The sequence below is a fragment of the Zootoca vivipara genome, chromosome 15, assembly GCF_965207765.1.
Source record: "Zootoca vivipara chromosome 15, rZooViv2.hap1.1, whole genome shotgun sequence".
In the NCBI taxonomy this organism is placed as follows: Eukaryota; Metazoa; Chordata; class Lepidosauria; order Squamata; family Lacertidae; genus Zootoca; species Zootoca vivipara.
In genome coordinates this window covers 21,096,944-21,124,301 of record NC_142598.1, presented here as the reverse complement: position 1 = coordinate 21,124,301, position 27,358 = coordinate 21,096,944, and the positions used below count along the sequence as shown (strand labels likewise).

The window sequence follows — 27,358 nt, the reverse complement described above, 5'->3', positions numbered from 1 at the left end:
ACCAGGGGTCAGCAAACTTTTTCTGCTGTTCAATAAATTCCCCTTAGGCACGTGGAACTAGTCCAGCTGTTACTTTGGATCCTGGCCATCAGTTATAACCTTGTATGCAGCACCTAAGTGGAAACACTAAACATTACTATTCACATGTAAATACAAACTGCTAACGATGCTACAGAAATAGAATTTTTTTATTCGAAGGAGACAACCTTTTATCTCTAGGTGAAATACACTTGCACATTTTGAGGATCACTGGCATTCCTGCTTTATATTCAACAACCTCGCTAGTACCACAACACAAAACGAAGTTACAACATGTTTCAGAGTCTACCATATCCTGCTGAAGCATGAAGAATTGGAAAGTGCACAAGCTTCTTTGTTCAATCTGCAGGATGATTCCAAAGAACTACGTTATTATTTGTCGGTTGCTTTTTCACAAAAAAAGTAACACAAAGCAACTTGCAATATAAAAACAAAACATTAAAGCCAAGTACAAGAACAGGAATAAAATAAACACCTAAAATGTTCATCCATAATACTGTACACAGTACACAAATGGGTGGATCCAAATCAACCCACATCACTCAAAAAATGAGCAAAAGAGCCTTTCCCCTGCAAATTAAGAGTAAAAAGCATTCCACAAAGATAAAGCCACCACTGAGAAGGCCCTCATAAGGGGCACACAGAGATGAACCTCAGGTGATGAATGTGGGTCCAGACTGATTCATGTGGAAGAGGTAGCTCTTGGTATACTGAGGCCCTGAACCACATAAAGCTTTATAGGTCACAAACAGCATCCTGAATTGAGACCACAAACCTACTAGTACACAATGCACTTGTGCCAAGATTGGTCTTATATGATCAGTCCATCTTGCTCTGGTCAGCCATCAGTCTACTCAATTCTACACCAGCTGCAGTTTCCAAACAGTCTCCAAAAGTAACCCCACATATAACACATTGCAGTAATCTAACCTATTGCCAGGACACAGACCACAGAAGTTAGGCTATCCTTATCCTCATAGGGGTCTAGCTGGGCCAGCAACCAAAGCTGATGGAAAGCACTTTGACCACTAAGGCCAAGCATAGTGGTTCCATAAGTACCCACGAGCTGTGCACCTAATCATTCCAAGGGAGTGCAACCCCCATCCTGAACAGGCGAGGGCCCACCCAGCCAATCTAGAGAACCCACCAATACTGATTTGGAGTAAGCTTCAGTTTATTGGTTCTCACCTAGTCCACTGCCACATCTAAAGGAGAAACTGATATGCCTATTATCAACATATTGCTGACAACCACTCCCAAACTCCAGATGACCTTATTCAGTGGTTTCATGTAGATGTGAGTGGTGCTGCCCACCCCAACTAGGACATTCACTCCAGAATAATACCATACCATACTATACCATAACACATCTTGAGAGATCAAAGAGAATTAACAGGAATACACACCCCTTTGACTTTCTCCTGACAAAGGTCATTATACAGGGGGACCAAAGCACTTTCGATGTGAAAACCAAGCCTAAACCCCCATTGATTTGGTTCTAGAAAATTGGTTTCATCCAAGAGAGCTTGGCTCTGGCCCATGACCAAACACTCAAGAACCTTCCCCACAAAGGGGACATTAGATACCGGTAATTAAGTTTTTTGAATCCATTGAGGATTTATTTAGGAGTGGTCTTACCATCACCTTCTTTAGGTAGGTATGGACTACCCCCTATTTGCAATGAGGCATTAATCACCTCCCTGGTCCAGCTGGTGGTCCATTACTGTATTTTTCGCTCCATAGGACGCACCTCATTTTTAGAGGCAAAAAACAAGAAAAAAAATATTTTTCTTGTTTTCCTCCTCTAAAAGGCTGGGAGGAGGGGCGGAAGGGGTTCCCGTCCATCCCTCCTCTCGCCTTGCTGTAAAGCAAGCAGACCTTGAGGACAGCCTCAAGAAGGAGGGAGGGAGGGAAGGAAGGAAGGGGTGGAAGAGGGAGGGAGGAAGAGAAAGGGAAGGAGGGAGGGAGGGAACAGAGAGAAGAAGGAAGGAAAGAAGCCGTGCGTTGGGGTTGCCCCTTCCTCCCTCCCCCTCCCCCCTGTGAAAGAGGAGAAGGGGAGCGGAACTGATCCTGCCTCCCCCTCTCCCCTGCCGATTGCGGAGGGGGGGCAGAAAAGCCTGATTTCGGGCTGATCCTGCTTCCCCCTCGCCCCTGCCAATCACGGCGGAGGCAGGGGGGGTAGAGGAGATGCTGCTGGTTGCTCCCCACCAACCCCATTCGCGGGGAAGAACGCAGGAAACCGGCTCTGGGGCACCTCCTTGACAGCGGGCAGGGAGGAGGGAGCTCTCCTCCCCGCCCACTGTCAAGGAGGCGTCCAGAGAGTCCGTTTCCCACTGTGCGCGGTTCTCGCCTTCGCTCCATAGGACACACAGAGATTTTCCCTTTCGTTTTGGGAGGGAAACAGTGCGTCCTATGGAGCGAAAAATACGGTATTTGCTATCAGCAAGGGCACAAGTGGATGACCAAAGCAAACCAAGCACTTTGTCCACATCCTTACAAACTGAAACTGATCGAGAACAGGGGGACTAGAAAGTGCTCTGGACACCTCTTGAGATTCATCTGTAACAGCAGAGCCAAGATCCCAGCAGATGCACAAGACTTTAGCCTCAAAATGCTTGGCAAACAAGAGGCAGCAAGCCACTGTTCATTCTATTGCCTCCTCTGGGCAATGTAAGAGGCTCAGAGTCATCTGAAAACCAAGTTGCTCCATCAGCCTTCAAAAGCAGACCATCCAAATAGGGGCCCTGCCTCTGCGGAGAAGGTAAGCTGCTGAAAGTCAAAATCTCAGCAACAAGTGATGTAGTCATAACAAGGGACTGATGTTGATATCCTCCACTCTCAGATCACTCTCTTCCTGGCCAGCCAGGAAAACTGGATCCATTAATTAATATATTCATATATGAAAGGGCAGCATAAGGATGGTTATAGCTATGAATGGCAGAATTATTTGTATACTTAGGCTTTCAGGAGACACTTGTTTTACATATGCATGTTCTAGAAGAGTAATGAATTAGGATATGTAGACAATGGCAACAAAGTGCATTGGCAGATTTACTCAGAAACTTACACTCACACAGGTCTTAAAATGGAGAGAATCAAAATATTCATATTTAACACTTCAGTGAGGAATAGCTCAGCAACAATGCATCTCTTTTATGGCAATGATGATCACTCAGTAACAATACATAGTGCTTTAGTGTGAGGGAATTAGCCAATTGATTCTAACCACAACTAACCTAACAACATGCATACAAGAAAGAGCAAGCACACAGGGTGTAAGAGAAGGAAGGCTGAGGAGGTGGAGGTCAGTGCTGCTTAAGGAAGAACAGTGGTGGACTCATTTCTCTGTCGACTCATTTTACAAACTAGGGCACAGTTATGAGCAGCTGGGAAGGGAGGACCAGAGGGTGACTGACGAACAAACGAATGAACGAACACACGGGGGGGGGGGCAGAAAGAGCAGGTGATTTTTAAGTAAAGGGTCTCCAGAAGGCATAATAGAGAGTGAGAATCACCAATCAAAGCACCATTGGGCAATGGGAAAGAGAACCTGGGCATGTTGAAGCCAGGAGCAAGAACAGTAAGCAGGAGGGAGCCCTTTAAAAAATGCTTCTTGGCAACTGGAAAAAAGAACTCTGCTTCAGCCATCAGGAAGCAGAAGACTTTATGAAGTCCTTAAAAGGATTATCTATATACAGCAGGCTTCCTCAACCTTGGCCCTTCAGATGTTTTTGGCCTACAACTCCCATGATCCCTAGTTAGCAGGACCAGTGGCCAGGGATGATGGGAATTGTAGTCTCAAAACAACTGGAGGGCCGAGGTTGAGGTAGCCTGAAATACAGCAAATGTATCCAAAGGAGCAGAAACCAGATGTAATGGTGGAAAAGCAAAGGAGGACAACAGATTCTGGCCTGGCAGTTTGAGTGCTTCAGCAAGTGATTACAGGTAGAGTGGATCTAGGCAACCATAACATTTTTAACTGGGAAACCTGGAGTTTATAGCCCCTTGTAACCGAAGGCTTTAGAGCAAATTCCAAAACTGATTTGATACAAGAAATGCATAATTCTTGGGCAGTCATGTTTTCCAAAACCTCGTATGGCTTTGTGGTCTCCTGGCGTATCTTTTGCTCTAGGGTGCTTAGTTTGGTCAGAATAGAGTATAAACTTCCAGAGTTAACACTAAATACATTACTTCTGGTAGATGAGCCACCATAGCCTCTAGAGTGCCCTGAAAAATCATCTACCCATGTACTATCTGAAACCAAAGAGACACATTGCTTGCCAGATGTGAAATATATTGGCATTATTTTCAGTTCTCCTACCCCACTACTACTCCTGATGGAGTTTTCTTTCGTTGCTTTAGCTGACATGGCGACTCCTTGATTAGCATGATTGGATTTTAAACTGGAATAATGGACCTGAAGGGGCACTTGTTGTACTGACTGGGGCACTTGTTGTACTAACTGGATTGTACTGCCCAGGGTCATGTCCTGCACATTTGACTTGCAACATGCACTCCCTTGAGATGACCAACTTAACTTCTTCAGCTACTTTCCCCCTCAGGCAGGCCTCAAGAAGCCTCCTCGTCTTCCCTTGCAAAGTGAATCAAACAGAAGCCATTTTACAAACTATACAGGCATATAGGAAGTACTGGAGTGGAGTGTCTCCCAGGCTCATGAGTTGGCAGCCTGCCAACAGAACCAAGGAATTAAGGGAAGATGCACCCAAAATTGTAAGCTATATCACTCCAGAAGGGCAAATGAAGAACAAGGTTGCTGGCTTTAGGGCTGGTGCCAACAACCATTGAGGGGAATAGAATGGCCATTCATTCTCTCTCTCTCTCTCTCTCTCTCTCTCTCACACACACACACACACACACACACAAATGTGCATGTGCTAATATGTATGTATACTGTAAATGCATATTTAGAAGCAATTGCTAGAATTTTTTTAAAAAATGCAATGCATCTCATTGGATGTGGATTGTAATGACAAGGAAGGCTGAGACCATGTGGCCTAAGCAATCAAGATGTTAACTGTTGGTGGGCAACATCAAGGCCCGTGCCTCCCTTCTTTAAACCAGAGGGACTGGACAGCCCTTCAAACAAAGAAGGATACATGACCATGGGGATGGGGAGGGATTTCTGCCTTAGCTCAATGCTAGGAATAGCCAATGCCAATACAGTAGTGTTAGAATTGTAGCAACATAACGAAGGAGAGACCTGCAGCAGTGAAGGCCTTGCTGCAGGGAAACAACCTGTTTGGCATTTTATCTTTTGAAAATGAGAGCGCTGAAGGAAAACATTCTTAAAAGTAAGAGCACTGCTATGGGGTAGCTGTATTTTATTTAGTGTGTGTATATCTTGCCTTTCTCCATCATGCAACTCAAAGCTGATTACATCTGCTTCCTAGATGCAGTCCTGCTTGGCTTCAGCAAGGTGGCTATGCCATGGGCCTTTAAAAACAAAAATGACCAGGGCATAGTCTAAAAGCCTCCATGAAGATTCATGGTAAGGTGGATGAGCACTTACCCCTTATTAAACTTTGAAAACATTATCTAAGCATTGAGGTAGATGGTATCTTGTCATTTATCCCATACCTCAGAGACCACCACCTTTACCTATGTCAGAATTTAATATCATTATGGTAGGCACTTTTTTCATGTGCCACCCCTCTGCAGTTAGGACATCTGCAGTCCCCTCTTCACTCATCAGATTATTAGTATTGCGACAGAAGGGGAAAACTGCATCTCCACCAGAGCACCAGTTGAACAGAGAGTCTTAAACCTCTCCATCCACCCCAGTGCTGTATTTAATTGTTTTTGTTTTTGTCATTGCTGCCAAAGTCTGTGGGTCTTGGGGGCAGGGGAGCAAAAGGATATGTGCTGTTAATTAATTAGCCTTTATAAACTGCTTAATATATTAAAAATATCCTTGGACAAGCAGGGACCCACTGGAAATCCACAGTGCTGGATAGAGCACTCGAGAGCAATCGTGTCTACAGCCCAGCGCATCTCGCCATTCTATAGCAAGACCAAGACCTCAACATGATTGTCAAATATGACTTCTGGAAAATCTCCCAAAGCATTCATGCATCTGTTAGATTCTGTAAGTATCCAGGGTCCCTCAACTATGCAGTGAGGATCTAAACTGCAATACCAAGCTACAGATGATGGTCTGACCATTCCAATAGGGTTAAATGACACACCAACAACAACAACAAAATAATCCAGACTACCCCCCATGACCTGAACTGCAGACTAAAATCAAGGGTATGTCCTAACCATGTGTTCGGCCAGTGACAACGTGGGACAATCCCATGGTTGTCATGGAGTTGAGCTGGCCCAGAGAGCCTTGTCACGCCACCCCTGCTAAAATAGATCCACATGCATTTTGTACAATGCATAAGAATCATATCAAAACTGCTCTATCAGTTATATCCACACCTTCTGCAGCTCATTACAATGAAGTTGTGGATGAACTGTGGCTGCACCAAATAGTTTAAAGTTCTGTCTTATTCTAACAAGAAAAACAGAGACAGTGATGCCATAAATCTAATGCAACACAGTGACTTTTTAAAGCCTTTGGTGCTGCACTATTTGTGACAGTAAATTGTTATAATACTATACCAACTGACTCTCCTATTGTCAACAGGTGATCCCACATCTGGGATAGTGCAGCATAATGGAGACAGAGAACAGCAGTAGCAGAGGAAGGATACACAGTTGCATTTAAGAAGATCCCAGGCTTTTGGGGGGGGGATATTTGTGTATGTAAACATTCCATGGTATCACGGTAAGTTAACCAACAACTGGGGTTGGGTGGATTAGAGCTACCAGGAGGTTTTTAACAACTATAAAATGTCACTATTGTGATTGTATATAAACAAGCAGTTCCTGTATCCACAGCTCATTACTCTATAGAGAAAAGAGGGGGAATATGTGATGGATTTTCGCATGATCAAAACTGCCAGAGGACCTTGAGTTGTTAGAAGCAGGCAAAAACAACTTGCCCCAAGTCGTGGCGGGAAATATACCTGTATATAAAGAGATGTGCTAAAACCAGAGACAACAATACAGAAATTGCAAGGAAGTAAAAGACAACTGAAAACACAGTTGAACAAGGGCCATGGGAGGAGGAACAGAAATAGCAAAGGCTTTTACAGAGTGATGACAGATCAAGCAACAACACTACAAAATCCAAAATCCACATTCACATGTTCATCAGAACCCTTCAAACATATGTGTTAATAAGTTCTGAATCATGCCAAATACCATGATTTCTAAACTCATTCCCATTCATCTCAACTGGTCATATAGCTAAAAAGGTTAAGAATTAACATTGGTATGAAACATTGGTCTTTCAGCAGATTATGTTATGCATTTCCATTAAGATGTCCACTTTTAACTTCTTTGCAGATATTTATGCTGAAAATTTGTTAGTGTGCAAACCGTCATTTTGATATCTAAATGTAAATCCACATTTTATTACTGTCTCTAAAATATTTGTTATGTCTAGACTCACACAGTGAATTATGAATATATCACAGGAAAGAGTACAAGCTCTCCATCAGCTATGTCCTCGCAATCACCTCATTAAAAAAAAAATGCAAGCTGCTACAATTTTCTGCAATTACATGCAAATCAGCAGCAGTTCTCTGGTTCACGGTTGTAATACACTCCTAACATCACTTCTTTTACTGTTGAAGATGTTGGAATCAGGATGATTGACCATTTATTGCTACAATTCTTTGCAGATGATAACATCTAACATTTTAATTCAATTTGCTAGGTCACTGTAGCACATTTCACTGTCTGAATAGCTGCTGCTAGCATGTTCATAGAACATTTTCTCTTCAAAGGGGGATAGCCAACTTGTCAGGCTGTAAAAGCAGACCAAGTCTACCAAAATAATAATTTCATCTTCAATAAAATGTGGGCCCCCCTCATTTATAGTTCACTATTAATTTCATTATATAGAATTACAAGCCAAACACCCACTCAGAAAATTCAGCCCAGCAGGGGGTGTTGATATGGAGCCATAATTTAAAATTCCTCCTCTTTGCCATAGACCCATTGCATAGTGTTGCTGTGGTGTGCCATTACTTTAAATGATGTGGTACATGTTCAAAGGGATATCCTACTAGCCACTGCTTACAGTAGAAATGGAAAAAAATAGCCCAGGCATTTTAAGCCTCTAGCAAAGATATTAATAAAGGATCGGAGTTGGGTTAAACGACATCATGGGTCCCCTCCAGGCTTGTGGTTTTATATCCGTCAAATGAGATTCTGCAGTAGAAGGTACTGCTAAAGAGGTGAAACCAGTTTATTTTGTTAAGTTAAGCACCCTTTGCACATGTCTAAAGATCTGCACAAGTACATGTATGTTGACACAGAAACAACTAGTTAGTGATGCTTTCAGAAGGAGGAAATACGTTTCTCTCCCACTCCTTTAGGAGTGAGGCTGCCAGTGTAATGCAATCTCCAACCAATGTGAGACTTCAGGGAGTGCCAGTGCTTACCTTGGGTTTTGATTTTCTTAGAATGAAGGTCACAAGAGAATGCAGCATCTTTGATTTTATTTACAGAGAGAGGCTGAGCATAAGGTGGAAGGACTCGCAGCATTAACAGTCAAACAGATCTTGTTCCCCCATTAGGTTTCCAGGGAACCCCTGAAAGCCATAGCTTTGAACACAACACTTAGAACAAGTCAAGTCTGCATGTCTTCCCAACTCCAGATGAGACTAGCTCTCATCTTTTGTTCACCACCTAGGTACCGTGTTTCTCATATTTTAAGGCATCCCCAAAAAATAAGCCATGACAGGATTTCCAAGGGTTGGTGAAAAATAAGGCATACCCCGAAAATAAGCTCTAGCGCAAAGCCCTGTCCGAGCGAGAGGCGAAGCCGCGGGACCCAGCAGGAGCCTCGGTTTCCCCTGTGCAAAGCCCTGGGACCCCGCAAGAGCCTCAGCGCACAGCGCGCTAACCCCCGTGACCCGGCTGGACCCGTAGCTCAAGCCGCGGCAGCTGGCAGGAGCCGCGGCAAAGCCCTGGGACCCGTCAAGAGCCTCAGCGCGCGCACGCTAACCCCCTGGGACCTGGCTGGAGCCGTAGCTCAAGCCGTGACAGCTGGCAAGAGCCGCGGCGAAGCCCTGGGACCTGGCAAGAGCCTCAGCGTGCACGCGCGCTAACCCCCCGGGACCTGGCTGGACCCGCAACTCAAGCCACGGCAGCTGGCAGGAGCCGCGGCGAAGCCCTGGGACCCGGCAACAGCCTCAGCGCGTGCACGCTAACCCCCAGGACCCGGCTGGACCCGCAGCTCAAGACAGCTGGCAGGAGCCGCGGCGAAGTCCTGGGACCAGGCAAGAGCCTTAGCGCGCGGCGCGCGAAGCCCAGGACCTGGCTGGACCCGAACTGAAGCAACACTAAGCCCCGGGAGCCGGCAGGAGCCGCGGCGCGTGAAGCCCGAAGCCCTGGGACCTGGCAGTACCCTTAGCTCACTGTGCTCGAAGCCCTCGGACTGCAAAAGTACGGTACTTAATTAAAAAAAATAAGACATCCCTTGAAAATAAGCCATGGTGTGTTTTTTTGAGGAAAAAATAAATATAAGACGTGTCTTATAATATGCGAAACACGGTAGCTACGACAAGATGAATTGGTTTTAAGTGTATAACAGTAATATTGCATATAAAGGTCAAGGAATACCAAGAATGATGCATCTGATGAAGATTCTAGCCCAAGAAAACTTATGCAATAATCTATATGATAGTCCTTAAGGTGGTAGTGCTGTTGTTTCATCTTACCTACAAGACCTGCTCCCTGTTTTGCTGGCCTATTTCCACTTGCCCTTTATTGTCTATGACTGTTTAACATTTTCTTACGGTATATTTTTGTAACAGATTGAACTATGCATTTCTTTTTGAAATTGCAGCCACCTTGAGCGCTTTAGCTGTGGAACGACTGCATATGAATAAATGTTTTGATAAAATTGCACTATGCCCTTACCTTAAAGGGTTGTTGTGAGAATCAAAGTATATAAAACACTTTGGCAAATTTAAAATGCTACTCCAAGGACGCTGTAAATAAACCAAGAACCATAAGTCGTACCTTGGCCAATATAAAAACCCTTAGCTGCGATTCCTCACTTATTTTTACCCAAGTTACAATACTGCCAATACCTCTTAGCAAAACTTATATTTCATGATTTCAGAACAAGATCACGAGGAATTATGCATACATACATTTGATGGGTATTGTGGGGAGGACGTTCCTGAGGGCAGAGAAGAGGAGTGAGGAACCTGTGACCCTGTTGGGGTGCAGCTCTCAACATTTGTCATCATTAGTCACACTGGCTAGAGCTGATGGATGTTAAGATTCCAACAACATCTGAGGATCAAAGGTTCCCTACCCTTGGCACAGGTTTGCTGTGTTCATCAAGTTACAAACAGCTTTTTTGCTAGAATTCAGAAGTGTAACTTTTTCCCAAAAGAAGGTCTACCCTGAGCATGACCTATCGGCCAGAGTTCCTCACAACTAAATCCACTGCATGTTTTCCAAGTTCTACAGGACTGAATGCTTTGTCCAAGGTCTGTAGATTAAAACTCGTAACAAATCAAAATGTCTTTAATTGGACATCAGCAGGTTGTTAGCAGTTATTTGTCACTTGTAAGAATATAGATTAGTCTATAACATCTTTTGCCATCCTGGTGACCTCCAGAAGGTTCACCAGGCTGGCAAGGGCAGACCCGCAAGATCTGAGCAGAGGTGAGCAGAGAGTCCCTTGGGATGTACAGCTTCCGGAAGTGATGCTATCTCCCCTCCCTGAATCACCCTCCCTCTGCCCCTCAAAATACATGCTCCTACTTTGTGTAGCCTCCAGTGGGAAGCAATACATTTCCAAGATCCCCAAGCACAACAAATGTAACACAAATCTCAAAAAGTAGATATTTTAGTTTGCTATATCAACAAAATATAATAAAACTAATTGGTTCTGAGACACATTTTAAAGGTTGTATTTTAAGGTTAACGAAAGTGGCAAAAACTTCACCCACCCTTTTTGTGTGAAATAAGTAAGCTAGGGAACATTGGAGCAGTTTTTGAGTAGGGCTTTCTCCCTTTCCCCAGCATTTATTCCTTGGGAACAGCGGCATTGCTAGAAATTAGTCCACAGCCTCAAATCTTTTTCAAAGTTTTTCTGGATGGGTAATGGATCTGAAGAAACTGAATTGAGCAGGGTGATCTTTGTTACTGGGTAATGTATAAATTTGAGGAATAAATTAAGATTAGCTATACTGTAGAAGATGGGGCAAATGTAGGGAAACCAAAATCATTTGGAATGAAATCTGTTGGGAAATTAATTGGGGGTAAATACACTGAAGAGGAATGATTTGGGATCATCTGGGTTGGGGTGCATGTTAATTAAATAATTTATGTGGGGTGATTTGGATGGGAAATTACTTGGCTTGCCTTCTGTGGCATTTAGATTGCAATTTGCTGCTATACAAATAATTTAGCATATGCTAATGTGTGCCTATGGACCAGTGCCCTTAATCTTTTTAAGTACCTAGCAACGTGCTTTCTTGGGAACATTTGCTTTTCTTTTTCCTTTGTTATAAGCTGATGAATGCACGTTTTCTTTCTCCTGTGAACAGATGTAGTATTAAAAATTCACATTATCAGGATTTTCATTTTGATTTGCCAAAACATAAACTCCTTCATTAAAAACAGATAAAAAGACTGAGAGGGAAGTTAAACTGAAGGGTGATATAATTAACAGCACAAAAACACTTAAATCTGAAAATAGTGCAGGTCTATACCTTTCACAGCAGATTCTCTCTCACACCAGCATCACAAAAGCTAGGAATAAGGCAGTGTCGGTTAGCGGCACACTGCTTCAGTGAGATCTCCAGGTATTACTCTCAGAATAAATGACTGGGAAAGATCTGCCTGAGGTCCCAAGTAGAGACTTGACTCAAGGCAAGGTGGAGTATTGACTTAACTTCTATGTAACTCTTTAGGGTTTATATGAATCTTGAGTCTTCCAAACGTAGTATCAGAGGCCTCAGTGGCTTGAGTTCCATGTATTCTTTCACCTGGATGTGTGATGAGTGAGTTCTTAGCCCTTTCTGTACCCCAGCACATTATAGGGGTCACTTGGAAGACCAATTTAACTGGACATCTAAATGCCTCACCTTATCGTAAGGATAAAAATAATAGCCCAATGGATTGCTAGCTGCCACTACCTGCCGAATTTAGTACAGTACGACTCTACCATAGCTTAGCTAAAAGGTCAGAGCAAGGATGTGAATTGAGATGCTACAGGAGGTTGTTCATAATCCCCTTTGATCAAATCATATCAACTGTACTTTAAATAATTTGATTTCTTAACAAAACATACAGAATTCATTATTGCAGTCTATTTAAATAAATAATAGGAAATTGTTTTAACTTCTGGAATTTCCCTAACAACTGACATAGGCTGATGACTTCTCTTACATGCTATGTGCACTAGCTGAGCCTCAAATCAGCAATCTCTCTACCTTCCTGGCAGATGAGCAGCATCAGACTGAAGAACTCACTAGCTGCAGCTGAAGACATGGGATCTGACTATGCAATTATAGAACTTTGCCTGTGAAGTTGACACAGTGGCCTAAACTGTGTTGGAATGTTGGCTTGTGTGAAACAAAAGTCAACCCTCATTGCCTACTCGGGAACATAGAAGGCAGGAAGAAACATTGGGGTCTTGGATATTTTACCCTCTATTTTTCAAAATGCATTTCTAGGTACCTTGTGGAAAAAAGGGATGTAAACAATTTGCAATATACATATGGAGCAATTCAGCCATATTCCTGACCAATCAACGTTGTTACTCCAGGAATCAACAATAGCACCTTTCTTTTAACAAACAGTAAATGCTAACAAAAGTACAGTAACTGATATGTTTCTAGTTGCAACCCAAATTGTTGGCCTGATGTATTTGTGCCATATCAATATAATGAAGATGTGGTGCCAAAAACAAACACACACTCTGGTTAAGCACTCAGTCTTAAAAAATTACAGGCTACAGAGTTAAGTTGTCAGATCCAAAGTGCAGAGAACGTTTTTCAGAAGCCATAAGGTGCTGACAAATAATGAACACATGGCTATCTTACTTAAAGCACTAACCAAGCGTATCAGTTCTAGCAGAGCAGAATAGAAAATTTTCTCCAAGGAATGACAAAAACTTACTAAATTATTTGGTTTCATTAAGAAACATTTTTTTATTATCCATAGGAGTATTTCACCTGCTCGAACTGCATGGGTCCCAGGTGCTCAGTTTCACATCCTTGCTGCAGAAGATTTTGGTGGGAGCTGGTGTAACACCCTAAAGGGCAAGCGCAAGAAATGCTGCCTTAAATAATCTCGGTTCCATATGGACTCCTTGTAATTTCTGTTCCTATACTCAATTTGAGCATGATTTTAGTTTGAGAGTTATGAAAGTCTTTCAGAGCTGTAAAGTGGGATATATATATATATATAAGTATTCTTTAAAAAAATAATTAATCATTCTGATGAGAAAAGTCATCAGGGATTCACATAATTTGCAGACTCAAAACTCTTCTTTCCATAATAATTCTAGCAAGCTACTGTGTCATCCTCACGTAAATAAAAAAATCATCCCTCATTTCTATTCCCCATGAGTCTCAAATGACTTCCCTTTTGCTTGCAAGTGAATAAAGAAACAGAGATGAGAAAATAAACTACAGTATATTCCTAACATTTCACTCAGTACTCTGTCCTTTACAGCCTCAAAATGTGAGACTCTCTCAAGAAAGACAGTGACATCATGATATGCATATTTGGCCGTTGTTGCTACTTTCTCTTTAATTCTACAAATGATCATCAGTTCCTTTCTGCATATGTTGTAAAGGATTGAAATGGTTTATAGTAAATGATGTAAATATATAGAAAAACGATATCGGTATCACTACAGTTAAACCAAAATACATTAACTGCAAGTTAGTTGTAGAGTGTCGCAAGGAAGGAAGCACAACAAGCAACTTTATGAAATAAATAATATTTATAACATTTGGTCCTCACTAAGTACTACAATGAAATCTGTAAACATACCATGTACATTTGTGCTGTTTTGTAGTAGAAAAATTAGGGAGTAGTTTAAGAGACTGATTACACACGGTAAGGTAAAAAGAACCCGGATACTTCTCACCTGTAAGTACAGCTTTTGCAGAGGGATCTGCAAGATCCAAGGCCGACTTCCCATCTGTGTTTCGAATATTTGGATCAGCTCCATGTTGCAGTAGCACTGTGCAAAGAAGGAGGAAAGCACTGAAAACTGACTTGCAGAATGAATACATTGGCCATAAATAGTCCCAGTAACCATATATTAAAAAGGTAAAGGTACCCCTAACCATTAGGTCCAGTCGCAGACGACTCTGGGGTTGCAGCGCTCATCTCGCTCTATAGGCCGAGGGAGCCGGCGTTTGTCCACAGACAGCTTCCGGGTCATGTGGCTAGCATGACTAAGCCGCTTCTGGCGAACCAGAGCAGCACACGGAAACGGCGTTTACCTTCCCACCGGAGCGGTACCTATTTAGCTACTTGCACTTGACGTGGTTTCGAACTGCTAGGTTGGCAGGAGCAGGGACCGAGCAACGGGAACTCACCCCGTCGCGGGGATTCGAACCACCGACCTTCCAATCGGCAAGCCCTAGGCTCAGTGGTTTAGACCACAGCGCCACCCGCGTCCCATATAATATATTACACACACACAAACACAAGGCCACAATCATGAGAGCATCTCCCCCTCCATTTTCACATTTCAATTGACTTTGAAACATATTTCAAAAGTATCTTATCAAGGGAGGGGAGGGGGGCAGTTGTTGCTCAAAGAAAAAAGCAGTCCCATTTGGCCCATGGAGTTAGCCACGCAGTTCCTGAACATCAAGTATAGTTGTCTTACATAGATTTGCAGTGCTATCTTATACATGTCTACTCAGACACAAGTCTCATTGAGTTCAACAGGCCTAGCTACTGGAAAAGAGTTCACAGAATTGCATCCCTAGTTATCTTTTTTCCAGAAGGCTAGCAAGCTACAAAGCTTTACCAGACAATTATTAGACTGTAAATCTGCAAAGGCTATACATAGCATAGTGTGGTGGTAGCATAGCAATAACAATAAGTTGTCTGTCTTTGGATTATTAATAATGCTGACTTTTGTTCAGCTCAGTTTTTCATATACTAGCTATTACACTCCTTTACAGATGAAAGCATGAAACTAAAGCAATAAACTGAAGTATTCTGCAGTATTTTACACTAGCAGGCAGCCATGTATATTTCTTTTTCTTTCAAAATGAATTCCAGATAATTAAGACTCATGCTTGCTTTTCCTTTTTTCTCCCTTATTCTTTAGGGTGGATTAATAATTTATCTGACCAAAATCCTTCTTTTTTTAAAAAAAATAGAAATTTGTTGATATAAACCAATACAAAAATACCTTAAAAGTGATACGTGTCATTAAAAGTGACCTGAATACAAATGCATGCAGAAATAGAAAAAATAAAACGATAAATGCAATGGGAAGGAAAACTTGTAAACAATTGAGAATTCAATACCACATTCAACTACCACATATTTAAAAAAGGGGTGTGTGTGAGAGAGAGAGGCAATTCAGCTCTCAATAAAGCCTCTCCACATTTATCTGCAGGGGGTTTAGTGGGCTGTTCGACAGAGTTAACATAGGAAAAAACTTATACCATGTCAAATAAAAAAGATATGTTTTTTAAAGAACACTTAAGGACTCTCTATTTATGTGTCAGATATTCTGATCTTTCGCTAGCCACTCCTCTCAGGAAGGAGATGATTTGGACTTCCAACAGGAGGCCACTAACAATCTGGCTGCAGCAAGAAAGATAAACACAAGAGGTTTATGCATGATCTGGGGATAATACCTGTGAGCTGATAATGGAGATATAATCAGAATCCTTCATCAAAAAACAAAGAACCAAGGAAGTTAATGACCAGCCAAAATGAAGATTGTATCAGTTACCGGTAACTTTTCTGTATAGTACATAATAAATTGCTGGAAAATATAGAGGAACTGATGCGAAGAGGCCTTTTCAGATATTTTGTAGCACCTGAATATTTTTGCTTTGGTATCAGTATTATTGTTACAAGTGACTGTATTTACTTGATTCTAATGCTCACCTTTTTGGGCCGAATTAAGTTGCAAAAATTGATGTGCGCATTAGATTTGACGACGCATTTACATTCGCCAGCAAATACTTTTTTTGGTTTCAAGGTTCTGAAAATTCAGGTGTGCGTTAGATTTGATGGCGCATTAGACTTGAGTAAATACGGTAGTAACTATGGGCCCATAAGATATAATACTATTGAAAACCGCTGAAAAAAGAATTTTTTAAAAAATGATGCACTTACCAATACACACATCTATCTTGCCTTTGATAGCAGCTTCATGCAGAGGAGTATAGTTCCAGTTGTCTCTGGCATTTGGATCTGCACCCTGACACAGCAACAGGCTGACTACCTCAGCATGACCGAATGAACAGGCATTATGAAGAGGTATCAATCCACCATCATCACGAGCATGGACATTGGCTCCTGTCTGTAGTAAGTGTTCCACTACATCCTTTCTTCCAAAACCTGCAAAAAAAAAATAATTTTAAATGTTAAAATATACAAACATTTAGAACAAATAAATATTAGTCCACCTAGTACATTGTGCAAACTAAGACTTAGATTGCATTCATGAATATTACTATCTTGTAATTTCATGTAGTTTAGGGTAGCTCCTTCCTACCTGCATGTACCAACAGAAGACCAAATCACAATAGTAAATACATTTTTCCATTGGCATCTGTGTATTTGGTGGTGGTTTTCAAGACGTAACCACAGGGAGTCCCAATCTGGACTAGGATCACACAACACGTGGACAGGGATTCAATCCTTTCCTCTACTGAAACAGCCCCAATTAAATCCCTGATAAAACTGCCATTTTAGCAAGTTCTTCTTCCTATCAGTCTAAATAACAAAAATGTTATCTTATCAATGCAGCACTGGTATAAGCAATGGTGTAGCTAGCTCTCCGTCTCCTCCCCCTCAGCTGTAGGGCGGCTGAGGGAAAGGCAGTAGGCAGGCGCAAGTCCCACGCTGCCGTTTTAGGTAACGCAGAACCAGCAGGCACCTAAGCTACCACGTCACTCCTAAAAAGTTTCGGGAGTCCAATTTTTTATTTTTAACTCATTATGTCACACACACACCTCAGTGATGACACCCGGGGCGAGTCTGCACCCCCCCTTCCTCCACCACTGGGTATAAGAGGGCACTGAAAAAGTACTGTTCCAAGGCACACCTTTGAGTCATATGAGTAATTATTTTAGTGCAGGCGAGGACAGACACAGAACTGAATAGCCTAAAATACCATGCCATCAGGGATAACAATGCTCAAGAAAATGGGGCATCTAGAATGATCTTTTGGGCAGCAAACACAAGACCCCTGCTTAAGAGTCCTGTGAAATGCTTAATATATTTGCTTCTCTATTTCTATATAGCAAAATTCTTCTGCAGATGGTGCAGTTCTTTTAGTATTCTCCAATGGGATCCGGGTGACCTATTGACCATAGTGCTGGAAAATTGCGTCAGCCTCCCATACACAACCAAACTTAATGATGAGACTAGTACCTTCTTCTTTGAGTATGCCCAGTGTTGTTTATGAGGCTGAGGATTTCTTTGTATCTGAGATTATGAGCAAGTAGCATCACTTACTGCATAATCTCAGCCTGAGGACGAAACCATAATTATAAACCATTAGTTCTTACACTAGAAAATTTAACAACAACAAAAAACCCTATGAGATATGTGGAGTACTATTGTTCTCTTCTCACAGTTCACCACTTTTTTTATAAAAAAAAAAGGATAAAGAGACCCCTTTATTTCCAGACTCATCTCTTGAAGGTTTTTCATTCAGCAGTTGCTCCAGTTGCTATTATGTGCACCTGTAATCTGACTTCATCATTTCTGAACACAATTGACTAAGGATGGGTATTGTAACCCAAATGAGACAGCGCTAACAGCTTTAATAATGGCACTTTTACTTGCCTCTATTTCTACAACACCCCAAAATGAAATCTGCCTACTCTGTAGTTATGAGCTCCACATTTCTCTGCCTTTCAGGGTTGAAACCCCAGAACATATACCAAACTAGCTACTAATTGCCAAGAGCACAGGATTAAATTATCTAGTACTGGATTTGACTAAGATTTTTATTTGCAAATTGCCCTAGTCCAGAAGCTCTTGGTGGCTTACGATGGCATTTATGTAGACTGTGGAAATAATGCAGAATTGGTAAGAATATTTGTTCTTGGTGCTGCACTTGATTTAATTTTTTTTTTACATAACAGTGATCAAGCTTGCTAGGCCAATACAGTCATACCTCGGGTTGAGCACACTGCAGGTTGCGTACTTTCAGGTTGTGTACTCGTCGGACCCAGAAGCATTCTGCACGTTTCACACATGCACAGAAGCGCTCTATCAGCGCTTCGCGCGTGCGCTAAAACACCGCTCGGGTTAAGTACTTTTCGGGGTGCGAACGGCACCCCGGAACGGATTGGGTACTCAACCCGAGGTACCACTGTACTGAATTTATTGCATAGGGTAACAAGGTCTAGGGTTCATAGTCTGGGTGCCCAATCCTGTATTTTGAGTCAACCTGTAATTTTAGTGTACCAGACATGTTCAGCTTCCTTAGTTATTGGTCAATGAAGCCATATATCTTAAACTGCCGAAAAGTTACTGATTGGGATTGTCTAGTTTTGGCACCTGCATATAAAGGAGACAAACAATTTTCCAGTTTTATTCCTTTGGTACCCAACGATCATGATTTTCATAATACTGCACTGGTTTTGATGGTGCACTGAAGAGAAATGTTTAAGTCATCCACCGAGGCCCACACTCATTTTCAAAGGGTCCATGACAAGTTTGAAAACTGCTGTCCTAGACAAAGGTCTGACTCTAAACAAAATCATTTTTAAATAGCAACTACAAATAGTGAGAAGTGTGCATGCACATGAAAGCTCATACCAATGACAAACTTAGTTGGTCTCTAAGCTGCTACAGGAAGGATTTTTTAAATTTTGTTTCAACTACATCAGACCAACACAACTACCTACCTGTAACTACAAATAGTGAGTAAAACTGTACCTACTTACAAAAAAATAAGTAATGCAAGCAGAAATATGAATTTGATTTGGAAAAAACAGACATCACATATAACCTAATAAACAGTAGTTTCCAATTCTTGTCAAGATTGTTTGTGAGTTCCAAAACAGAAGGTGACAAAAAGGATGCCTTTCAGGAATTCTTAAATTTGATAACTAGTGTGGGATTAGGGCCACCTATGTTTGGGAGAAACCTACTTGAAAGAAGGAATAGCTATTTTTGGAAAAGAAAAACTTGTTTACTCCTCATATTGTTCAGCTGCTAGACTGAGCTACAAGAAGTTTTGTTCAGAGAATAGGAAAAAGGAAAATTGGCCTACCAGAAGACAGTCATCCGTATAGTGCAGGAGACACTACATTCCCCCCCCCAAAAAAAAATCTTCTTCAAATTGCTCGGGGCAGTGCTCATGCTTTCCTCCCCCCCATTTTATCTCACAACCACCCCATGAGGTAGAATAAGCCGAGAGGGCCAGCCAGTGAGCCTCATGGCTAAGTAGAGATTTGAACATATGTCTCCTTGAAGAGAAGGGACCTGCACCAGGGATGGGGAACTTCTAATCTATAAGGTGGATGCAGTCATATGTTTAATCTCAACCATCCTCTAAGCATTTCTAGGGAGCCACTTCCTTCCAAAAAGGGCCAGAGAGTACAGCAACCAATTGAGTGCTGCTACTGGAAAGTGCTCCAAGATTCCCCCCTCACCTGTCTTTCCTGCTCCAACAGAAGTACTAATTCATAGAAGGAGCGGGTGTGTGTCTTCACTGGCCCCCCTCTCTAAGAGTGGTAGTTATATTGTTTAGGTTAATCACTTGATCCCCACCTGAGAAGCTGAGCAAAACCCCAGTATTATCTCCAAGCCATTACAATATATGAACCTATGATACTTATATGATACAGTGGTACCTCTGGATACGTACCTGATCCGTTCCGGGGTGCCATTCGCACCCCGAAAAGTACGTATCCAGAGTGGTGATAGAGCGTGTGTGCGAAGCGCCAATAGAGCACTTCTGCGCATGCGTGAAGCGCACAGAATGCTTTTGCACATGTGTGCACGGCAGAACCTGGAAGTAAACACTTCCAGGTCCGCAACCTGAGGTATGAATGTATAAGAGACTAGAATACAGTTAATTACCTGCCTATGAGACGTGGGTGGCACTGTGGGTTAAACCACAGAGCCTAGGGCTTGCTGATCAGAAGGTTGGCGGTTCGAATCCCCGCGATGGGGTGAGCTCCCTTTGCTCAGTCCCAGCTCCTGCCAACCTAGCAGTTCGAAAGCACGTCAAAGTGCAAGTACCGTACCACTACAGCGGGAAGGTAAACGGCGTTTCCGTGCGCTGCTCTGGTTCGCCAGAAGCGGCTTTGTCATGCTGGCCACATGACCTGGAAGCTGCACGCCGGCTCCCTCGGCCAATAACGCAGGATGAGCACCGCAACCCCAGAGTCGGTCACAACTGGACCTAATGGTCAGGGGTCCCTTTACTTTTAATTACCTGACTAATAGTTGTGTAAAGGTAAAGGGACCCCTGACCGTTAGGTCCAGTCGCGGACAACTCTGGAGTTGCGGCACTCATCTCACTTTACTGGCTGAGGGAGCAGCGGCATAGCTACCCGCCTGGCTGCCCAGGGCGGCAAACCCGAAGGGTTCCGTTGTGCGCATGCGTTGCGCGTCATGACGCGCAGCGCGCACAGGAGGTGCTACGGCAAACCCCGCAAGCAAGCCGCGGAGTGAGGTTGCATCAGGGCTTCTCCTTCATGGCAGCGGCCGCGTCGCGCAGCAGCGGCCGTCGGAGGTGGTCAGCCCCGTCCAGCCTGCTGCCCGGGGCGGCGCACCCCCCTATTACTACGCCACTGCGAGGGAGCCAGTGTTTGTCTGCAGGCAGCTTCCGGGTCATCTGGCCAGCATGACTAAGCCACTTCTGGCGAACCAGAGCAGCGCATGGAAATGCTGTTTACCTTTCCGTCGGAGCAGTACCTATTTACAGTATCTACTTGCACTTTGAGGTGCTTTCGAACTGCTAGGTTGGCAGGAGCAGGGACCGAACAATGGGAGCTCACCCTGTCACGGGGATTTGAACCACCGACCTTCTAAACAGCAAGCCCTAGGCTCTGTGGTTTAACCCACAGCCAATTGATGTTTTCCGCAAGGGTCAGTTGCCCCTGGTACTAAAAAAGGCTCCACGAACTTGGTATAAACACACTTGGAAATCCCAAGCTGAGCTCATTAAAGTCAGACACATCCTATTTGTCACCTCAGGAAATCCAATAAATACCAATGGGATCTGCACCAATTTTTTCATGTAACCCTTTTAAACCAACTTTTTGAACACTTTCTTCAGTTGACATAAATCCTTTAAAACCAGAATGCATTATTATCTGGTTGGGTATTAAAGTAAACATTTTATATGAAGTACAGTAAACACCAGATACTGGTCTGATGTCCTCTTGAATCTAAAAGCTACAGTACATAAATTTGGATTGTACTGTATCTAGTGTTAAGTCATTCAGGCTAGACCCTTTGAAATTAATGTACATGACCAATTTAGGTCCATTCATCTCAGTGGATCTACTCTAGATACCAGAGTTGCATACACCTGCCATGTATGATCTAGCTGAGATTCCTGCTTTGCAGGGGTTGGACTAGATGACCCTCAGGGTCCCTTTCAAAAATACTTTTGAGAAAAGAGAATCATTAGTTCTGTACTTATTAGGGCCTCTTCATACATTGCATGGCAACAAAAGCTGAAGTTTGCCAACAAGAATACACTAAATTGGGAGGTGCAGATGTGCTGGCTCTCTGAGACAGTTCTCACAATTAGCCTATTTATTTATTGAATTTCTATACTGCCCTATACCCGCAAGTCTCAGGGAGATTCACAGGATAAAATCAGAATATAAAACCACGAAGTAAATAATCATAATAAAACAACAACAACCCAATAACCCCCCTTCCACAATTAACTGTTCATGTGAACAAATTTATTTTTCAGTGGTGGCCTTTTGATTTGTAGAATGATCTCCCCAGTGCATTCTAAAATGATGCTCATCAGCATTTAGTGGGGGTGGGGTGGGACTTCTTGTTCCTATTGTGTTGTAAGATGAGCATTTTAGGAATTTTGTATTGCACATAATTTGCTAGATTTTTGGCTTTTAATTTATTTATTCCTTATTTTATCTTGTTAAGTAACTTTGAGACTTTTTTGCTACAAAGTGACTAATGTAATAAATAATATTATGTTATATAATATTTGCATGAATAGGCCGATAAAGTAACTCATGCAAACTCTCCCTCCGTATTCCGCAAACTCAATAAATCACACTGTACATTTGTAGACAAGAGCAGCAATCTCACACAAGTTTCTCATGCCACCACTAAAGTGCTCACACAGAGTGTACAACTCATGGCAGCAGTTATCTGCAGAGAAAAATAACAGATTCCAATTCACAAAAACCAGTCTAAGGTATCATTAAAACCTCAACCACAGAATGCAGTGGTAGCCAACGTGGGGCCCTCCAGATATTTTTGGACTACAACCTCCATCATCCCTGACCGATGGAAAAGCAGGCTGGGGCTGATGGGAACTGGAGTCCAGCAATATCTTGAGGATAACGCATTCACTATTCCTGTGCTAAAACCCGTACCAACAGAATACAACTGATTGCTTCATCAACATTTTACGGTGTACACCTGAAATATTAATAGGAGTAGTGTTGCAACATGTGAAGTGGCCCTTAGAAGCATCTGATGTTTCACCTTAAATTGACACCAAGGGCCTATGGACCTCTACACCTTTGTCCTTTAAGAGGTGGCGAATGAAGAACTTAAAAAGCTCATGACCATTCACCTCTCCAAGGTGGCTTAGTTATAGCAGGCCCACAGTCAGAGAACTTTCAAGGCCTTCTTGTCTTCCCTCATCACCCCTGCTGTAAGTCCAATATTAGCAGAGAGAGAACGAACAGGTGGGCATTCCTTCTGGGCAGCTAAGTAATCACCAATTCTCCCTGCTATTCCTTTGGGGGGGGGGGAGACTGGGCAGAGGCAGCACTTCCCTGAAGGGGTTCGTTCCTCCCTGCTGGACTGCCCAAACAGAGCAGGAGGAGGCAGCAGCAACTCCTCCCCTTGCTTAATTACTTATATACTAGGCCCCATCCTCCAGAGACTGCCACCCACAGAAAAGGGGAAAGTGAGTGAAAAAGAGCAGGGGGGTGGATGGCTGCCCCAGGGAGGCAGCAACCACCACCTCCTGCCCCTCGGTTCAGTTGCACATTTCCCCCCAGTAGGGAAGTGGGAATCTGTGTCAGAGGGCCCGATTCTCCCAGTTGGGAAGGGCAACTACCACCTCCATGCCCCTGTGGGGGGGGGGGACACACACACATACAGGATAGGTGCGCGATTGCTGCGCAGCCCTCGGAATCTGGACTGGAGGAGCTGTTGATCCAGACACTACAAGCAGAGTGGACCACAACAAGCAGGGCGGAGGCCCATCTACCCTCCCACCCACCAGCAGGAAGCCAGCCGCCAGGGTGTCAAATTATAAACAGCCTTCTGTCCTCTCCGCTTCTGATCTGTGCGGAAGGAGCATCCCTTTGAGAAAGTAAAGAGCCTTTCTGCCTCTTCTGCAACTATGTTCAACCTCGTGCAGATTCTGGGGAAGTGAAATATTGGGGTGCAATGGCATTCCCTTCTCCGATTAAGCACACTTCAGCATTACAAGGGGGTGGTTCCCCGCAAGCATCAGAGGACCCTCTCGGGGCAACGCGCCCCAGGCAGCTACCCGGCCCGCCTCGCCCCACCCCCGGCGACCCCCTCACCTGCCGCGAAGTGCAACGGGGTGGATTTCCTCCCTGCCATATCCTTGGCGTTGACGTTGGTGGCATCCACCAGGCGCCGAACGCGGGTCACGTCCCCATTGCGGCAGGCCTCGAGCAGCTCCCGGAAAGTGCCGCTTCCCACGGGCGCAGAGGGCGGCTGCAGAGGAGGGGCAGGCGGGTCGGGGCTCTCGGCGGCGGCCGGGCTGGAAGCGGCCGAGGACGACGACGACGAGCCGGAGCTGCTGCTGCTGCTACTGCTGCTGCTGCTGTTGGCGGCGCTGCTGGCGCCGGAGCCCGGAGGAGGAGGAGGCCCGGCGGCCTCGCAGACGCTCTCCGGAGAGAAAGGCCTCTCCGCCGCCGTCGCCGCCTCCCGGCCGCTGCTCCCGTGAGCCTCCCCCTCGGGTCCGGCTAGGCTGGGCCTCTGCTGAGGGGAAGCTCCGAGGGGGGGAAGGCTGGGGCTCTGCGGCGGCGACGCGGGAGTCGCAGCCGGGTGGTGAGGAGGGAGGTGATGCTGCTGCTGCTGTTGGGAGCGACGCGACGACGATGCCGCCGCCATTTCCCAGCTCTTAAGAGCGGCCCGGTCCTGTCACTGCGGCAACGGCGACGGAGCGCCCGCCCTCGCTTCCGCCTCCTCGCAGCCAATCAGCGCCCAGGCTGGGGGACGTGACGTCACGCGTTGGGATGGCTACGGAAGGGCGTAGGGAACTGGTTCCCTGAGCGGGGCCTAAAAGTGACCCAGGTCTTGCCTGCTGAACAGGGAAGTGTGCATGCACGCGAAAGCTCATACCAAAATAAAAACTTAGTTGGTCTTTAAGGTGCTACTGAAGGATTTTTTTATTTATTTTGTTCCAAGAAAACATACAGACAGGACTTAGGACTCTCTTCTTTGTTCTCTTTCCTACACATTCAGATGACATCAGAAGGGTCTCCCGCTATCCATTTCACCTGTACTTAGCCAATTCTTTAGTTATGCAAAGTCTCGTTCTCACAAAAAAGGGGTATCTGCTAGATTAAGCTCGCCCAGCTGGTTTGACCTCGTTTTATCGGCCACTTCTATAGGAAGGGCTATAAAATCAGAGGCCTGGAGGGGATGCCGGAAACCTATTTAGTCCAATTCCAAACTTAATTAATTTACAACAAGATAACTGCAATCTCAACTTCAGCACATGCAGTCTTGAGAGTTTTCCTGCCTGCTTGAATTATTTTGCCTTTAAAGCTGGGATTCTCTTTGTTCCTGTGGATGTTTACTATCCAAGTTTCATTAGTGTGTGACCCAGAAATTCTGGATGCCGAAGTTTTGTGTTAGTTTTGTGCTGCAAACCCTGTGTTTCGTGCCGCCCCCCCAAATCGAATAACTGACAACAGCAAATCGAGGTCACCAGTTAATGCCAATAAAGCCAACCTTGTCTAATTGACTCCAAAAAGGCGCCAAAGTTTTGTGCTAGTCTTCTGCAGTTTTTGCTGCAAACCTCATGTTTTGTGCTGCTCTCCGAAATGAGTAATTTACACTTCCTATGAGAAAAAAAACTGCTCCCTTTCCCTTTTGGGATATTTCAGAGTCCAAATAGAGTCCTTTAGTGGGTTCTCTGTCAGTATGAGAAAAATAACAAAGGCCAACCAGAGCCTTGGTATAATGAGAAGTAAAGCGGCTAGTAAGCCTGACCTTTATTGAAGGAAAATAAACTGTTGCAACAGGGTCCCCACTCACCACAAGCAGAAGGGAGGGGAACCCTGAACAATGGGGCGCAAGCCCTTATATAGACTATTGAAGTTGCCCACCCTGTAGCCCAAGACCATACCCCCCCAAAAAAATCATACATGCATCACAGAAGGAGGTGGTATACAGCAGAAATCCTGTCTGCCAGGATAGCTGATAATTGTCACTGATTGCATTACCTGGGCAGTTTAGCCATTCTTTTGTGATGGTTAACGCTTTAGTTCCTGACTCCAGGTCACAGGCTCCCCGTATTCATACACAAATAATGCCCTTAAGACAGGATTTACAATCAAAAAGACAATGGGAAGGCTTTCCCCATTTGCCTCCCTTATATTTGAGGTCATTGGGAGAGTCAAAATGTCTTAAGGATTGCTCTCCCATACTATTTCAGCCTTATGATTCATATATTTAGATATGTGTGCATTTATGAATAAAAAAGGTAAAAATAAAGGACCCCTGGACAGTTAAGTCCGGTCAAAGGCGACTATGGGGTTGCGGTGCTCATCTCGCTTTCAGGCCAAGAGAGCCAGCGTTTGTCCACAGACAGCTTTCCAGGTCATGTGGCCAGCATGACTAAACCGCTTCTGACGCAACGGAATACCGTGATGGAAACCAGAGCGCATGGAAACCGCCACAGTGATACCTAATTATCTACTTGCACTGGTGTGGTTTTGAACTGCTAAGTTGGCAAGAGCTGGGACACGCCATCACGGGGATTCGAACCGCCGACCTTCTGATCAGCAAGCCCAAGAGGCTCAGTGGTTTAGACCACAGCGCCACCTGTTTCGCATTTATGAATATTCTTTATTTGAGACCTTAAAATTCTTATAACACACTCAAACAGGGGTCACAAGTAAATGGCCAAACCTCCCACTTTGTCCAACTGATTGCAAACTGGTGCCAAAGTAGTGTGCTGGTTTGGTGCCATTTTGAGCTGCAAGCCCCACTTTTTGCACCGCCCCAAAATTGACATTCAAATTGGGGGCCGTCAATATACCCCAAAACCCAATAGTCCGATTGACTGCAAACTGGTGCCAAAGTGGTGTGCTGGTTTAGTGCTGGTTTATGCAGCAAACCTCACTTTCTTTCTTCTTTTGCCACTTAATTTTTTCAAATTTATAACACATCAACACCAAATTAAAGCTAATTTAATATGTTTTTCCCAAAAAAACCTGGCTTCCCAGTCTCTTTCTCATATATTTCCATTTCTTCCCCCTTTTTCATTCTGCTTATTTTACAGATTTATCTCTAATTAACATCCATTTTTAAAAGCAAATTCCTCATCCCTCAGTTGTCCGTTTACCAACGCCTGCATCTATAGAAAACAAAATTATTTGAGAGTGACATTTACAGACTTACTCTGAGGCAGACAGCAGCATAACACAATACCGTACTTGCTGCTCTAACAGTTAAAACTTAACAGGGGGGGGGGAATGCCTTTAATTTTGCCCAGGAGAGGAATCCCGGCACATCATTTGCAAGGGGAATTGTGTGAGAAATAAAATATTAGTCACCAGGGGGTGTTCTCTACTAGGGAAGGGACAGGCAGAGAATTCCAATGTGC

At 43.9% G+C, this 27,358-nt stretch overlaps 1 protein-coding gene across 2 annotated transcripts in view; it reads right to left on the bottom strand.

Moving 5' to 3' along the window:
* Positions 1–24,651, bottom strand: part of TNKS (tankyrase) — a 75,455-nt gene extending 50,804 nt beyond the window's left edge. For both annotated transcript variants that reach the window (XM_035140373.3, XM_035140372.3), the window contains exons 1-3: positions 24,078–24,651; positions 16,471–16,695; positions 14,243–14,338 (exon numbers count right to left, since the gene is read on the bottom strand). In XM_035140373.3, the coding sequence (XP_034996264.2) occupies positions 14,243–14,338; positions 16,471–16,695; positions 24,078–24,633 (877 nt within the window). In that variant the 5' untranslated portion in view covers positions 24,634–24,651. The remainder of the gene's footprint in view (positions 1–14,242; positions 14,339–16,470; positions 16,696–24,077) is intronic.
* Positions 24,652–27,358: the final 2,707 nt, after the last annotated feature.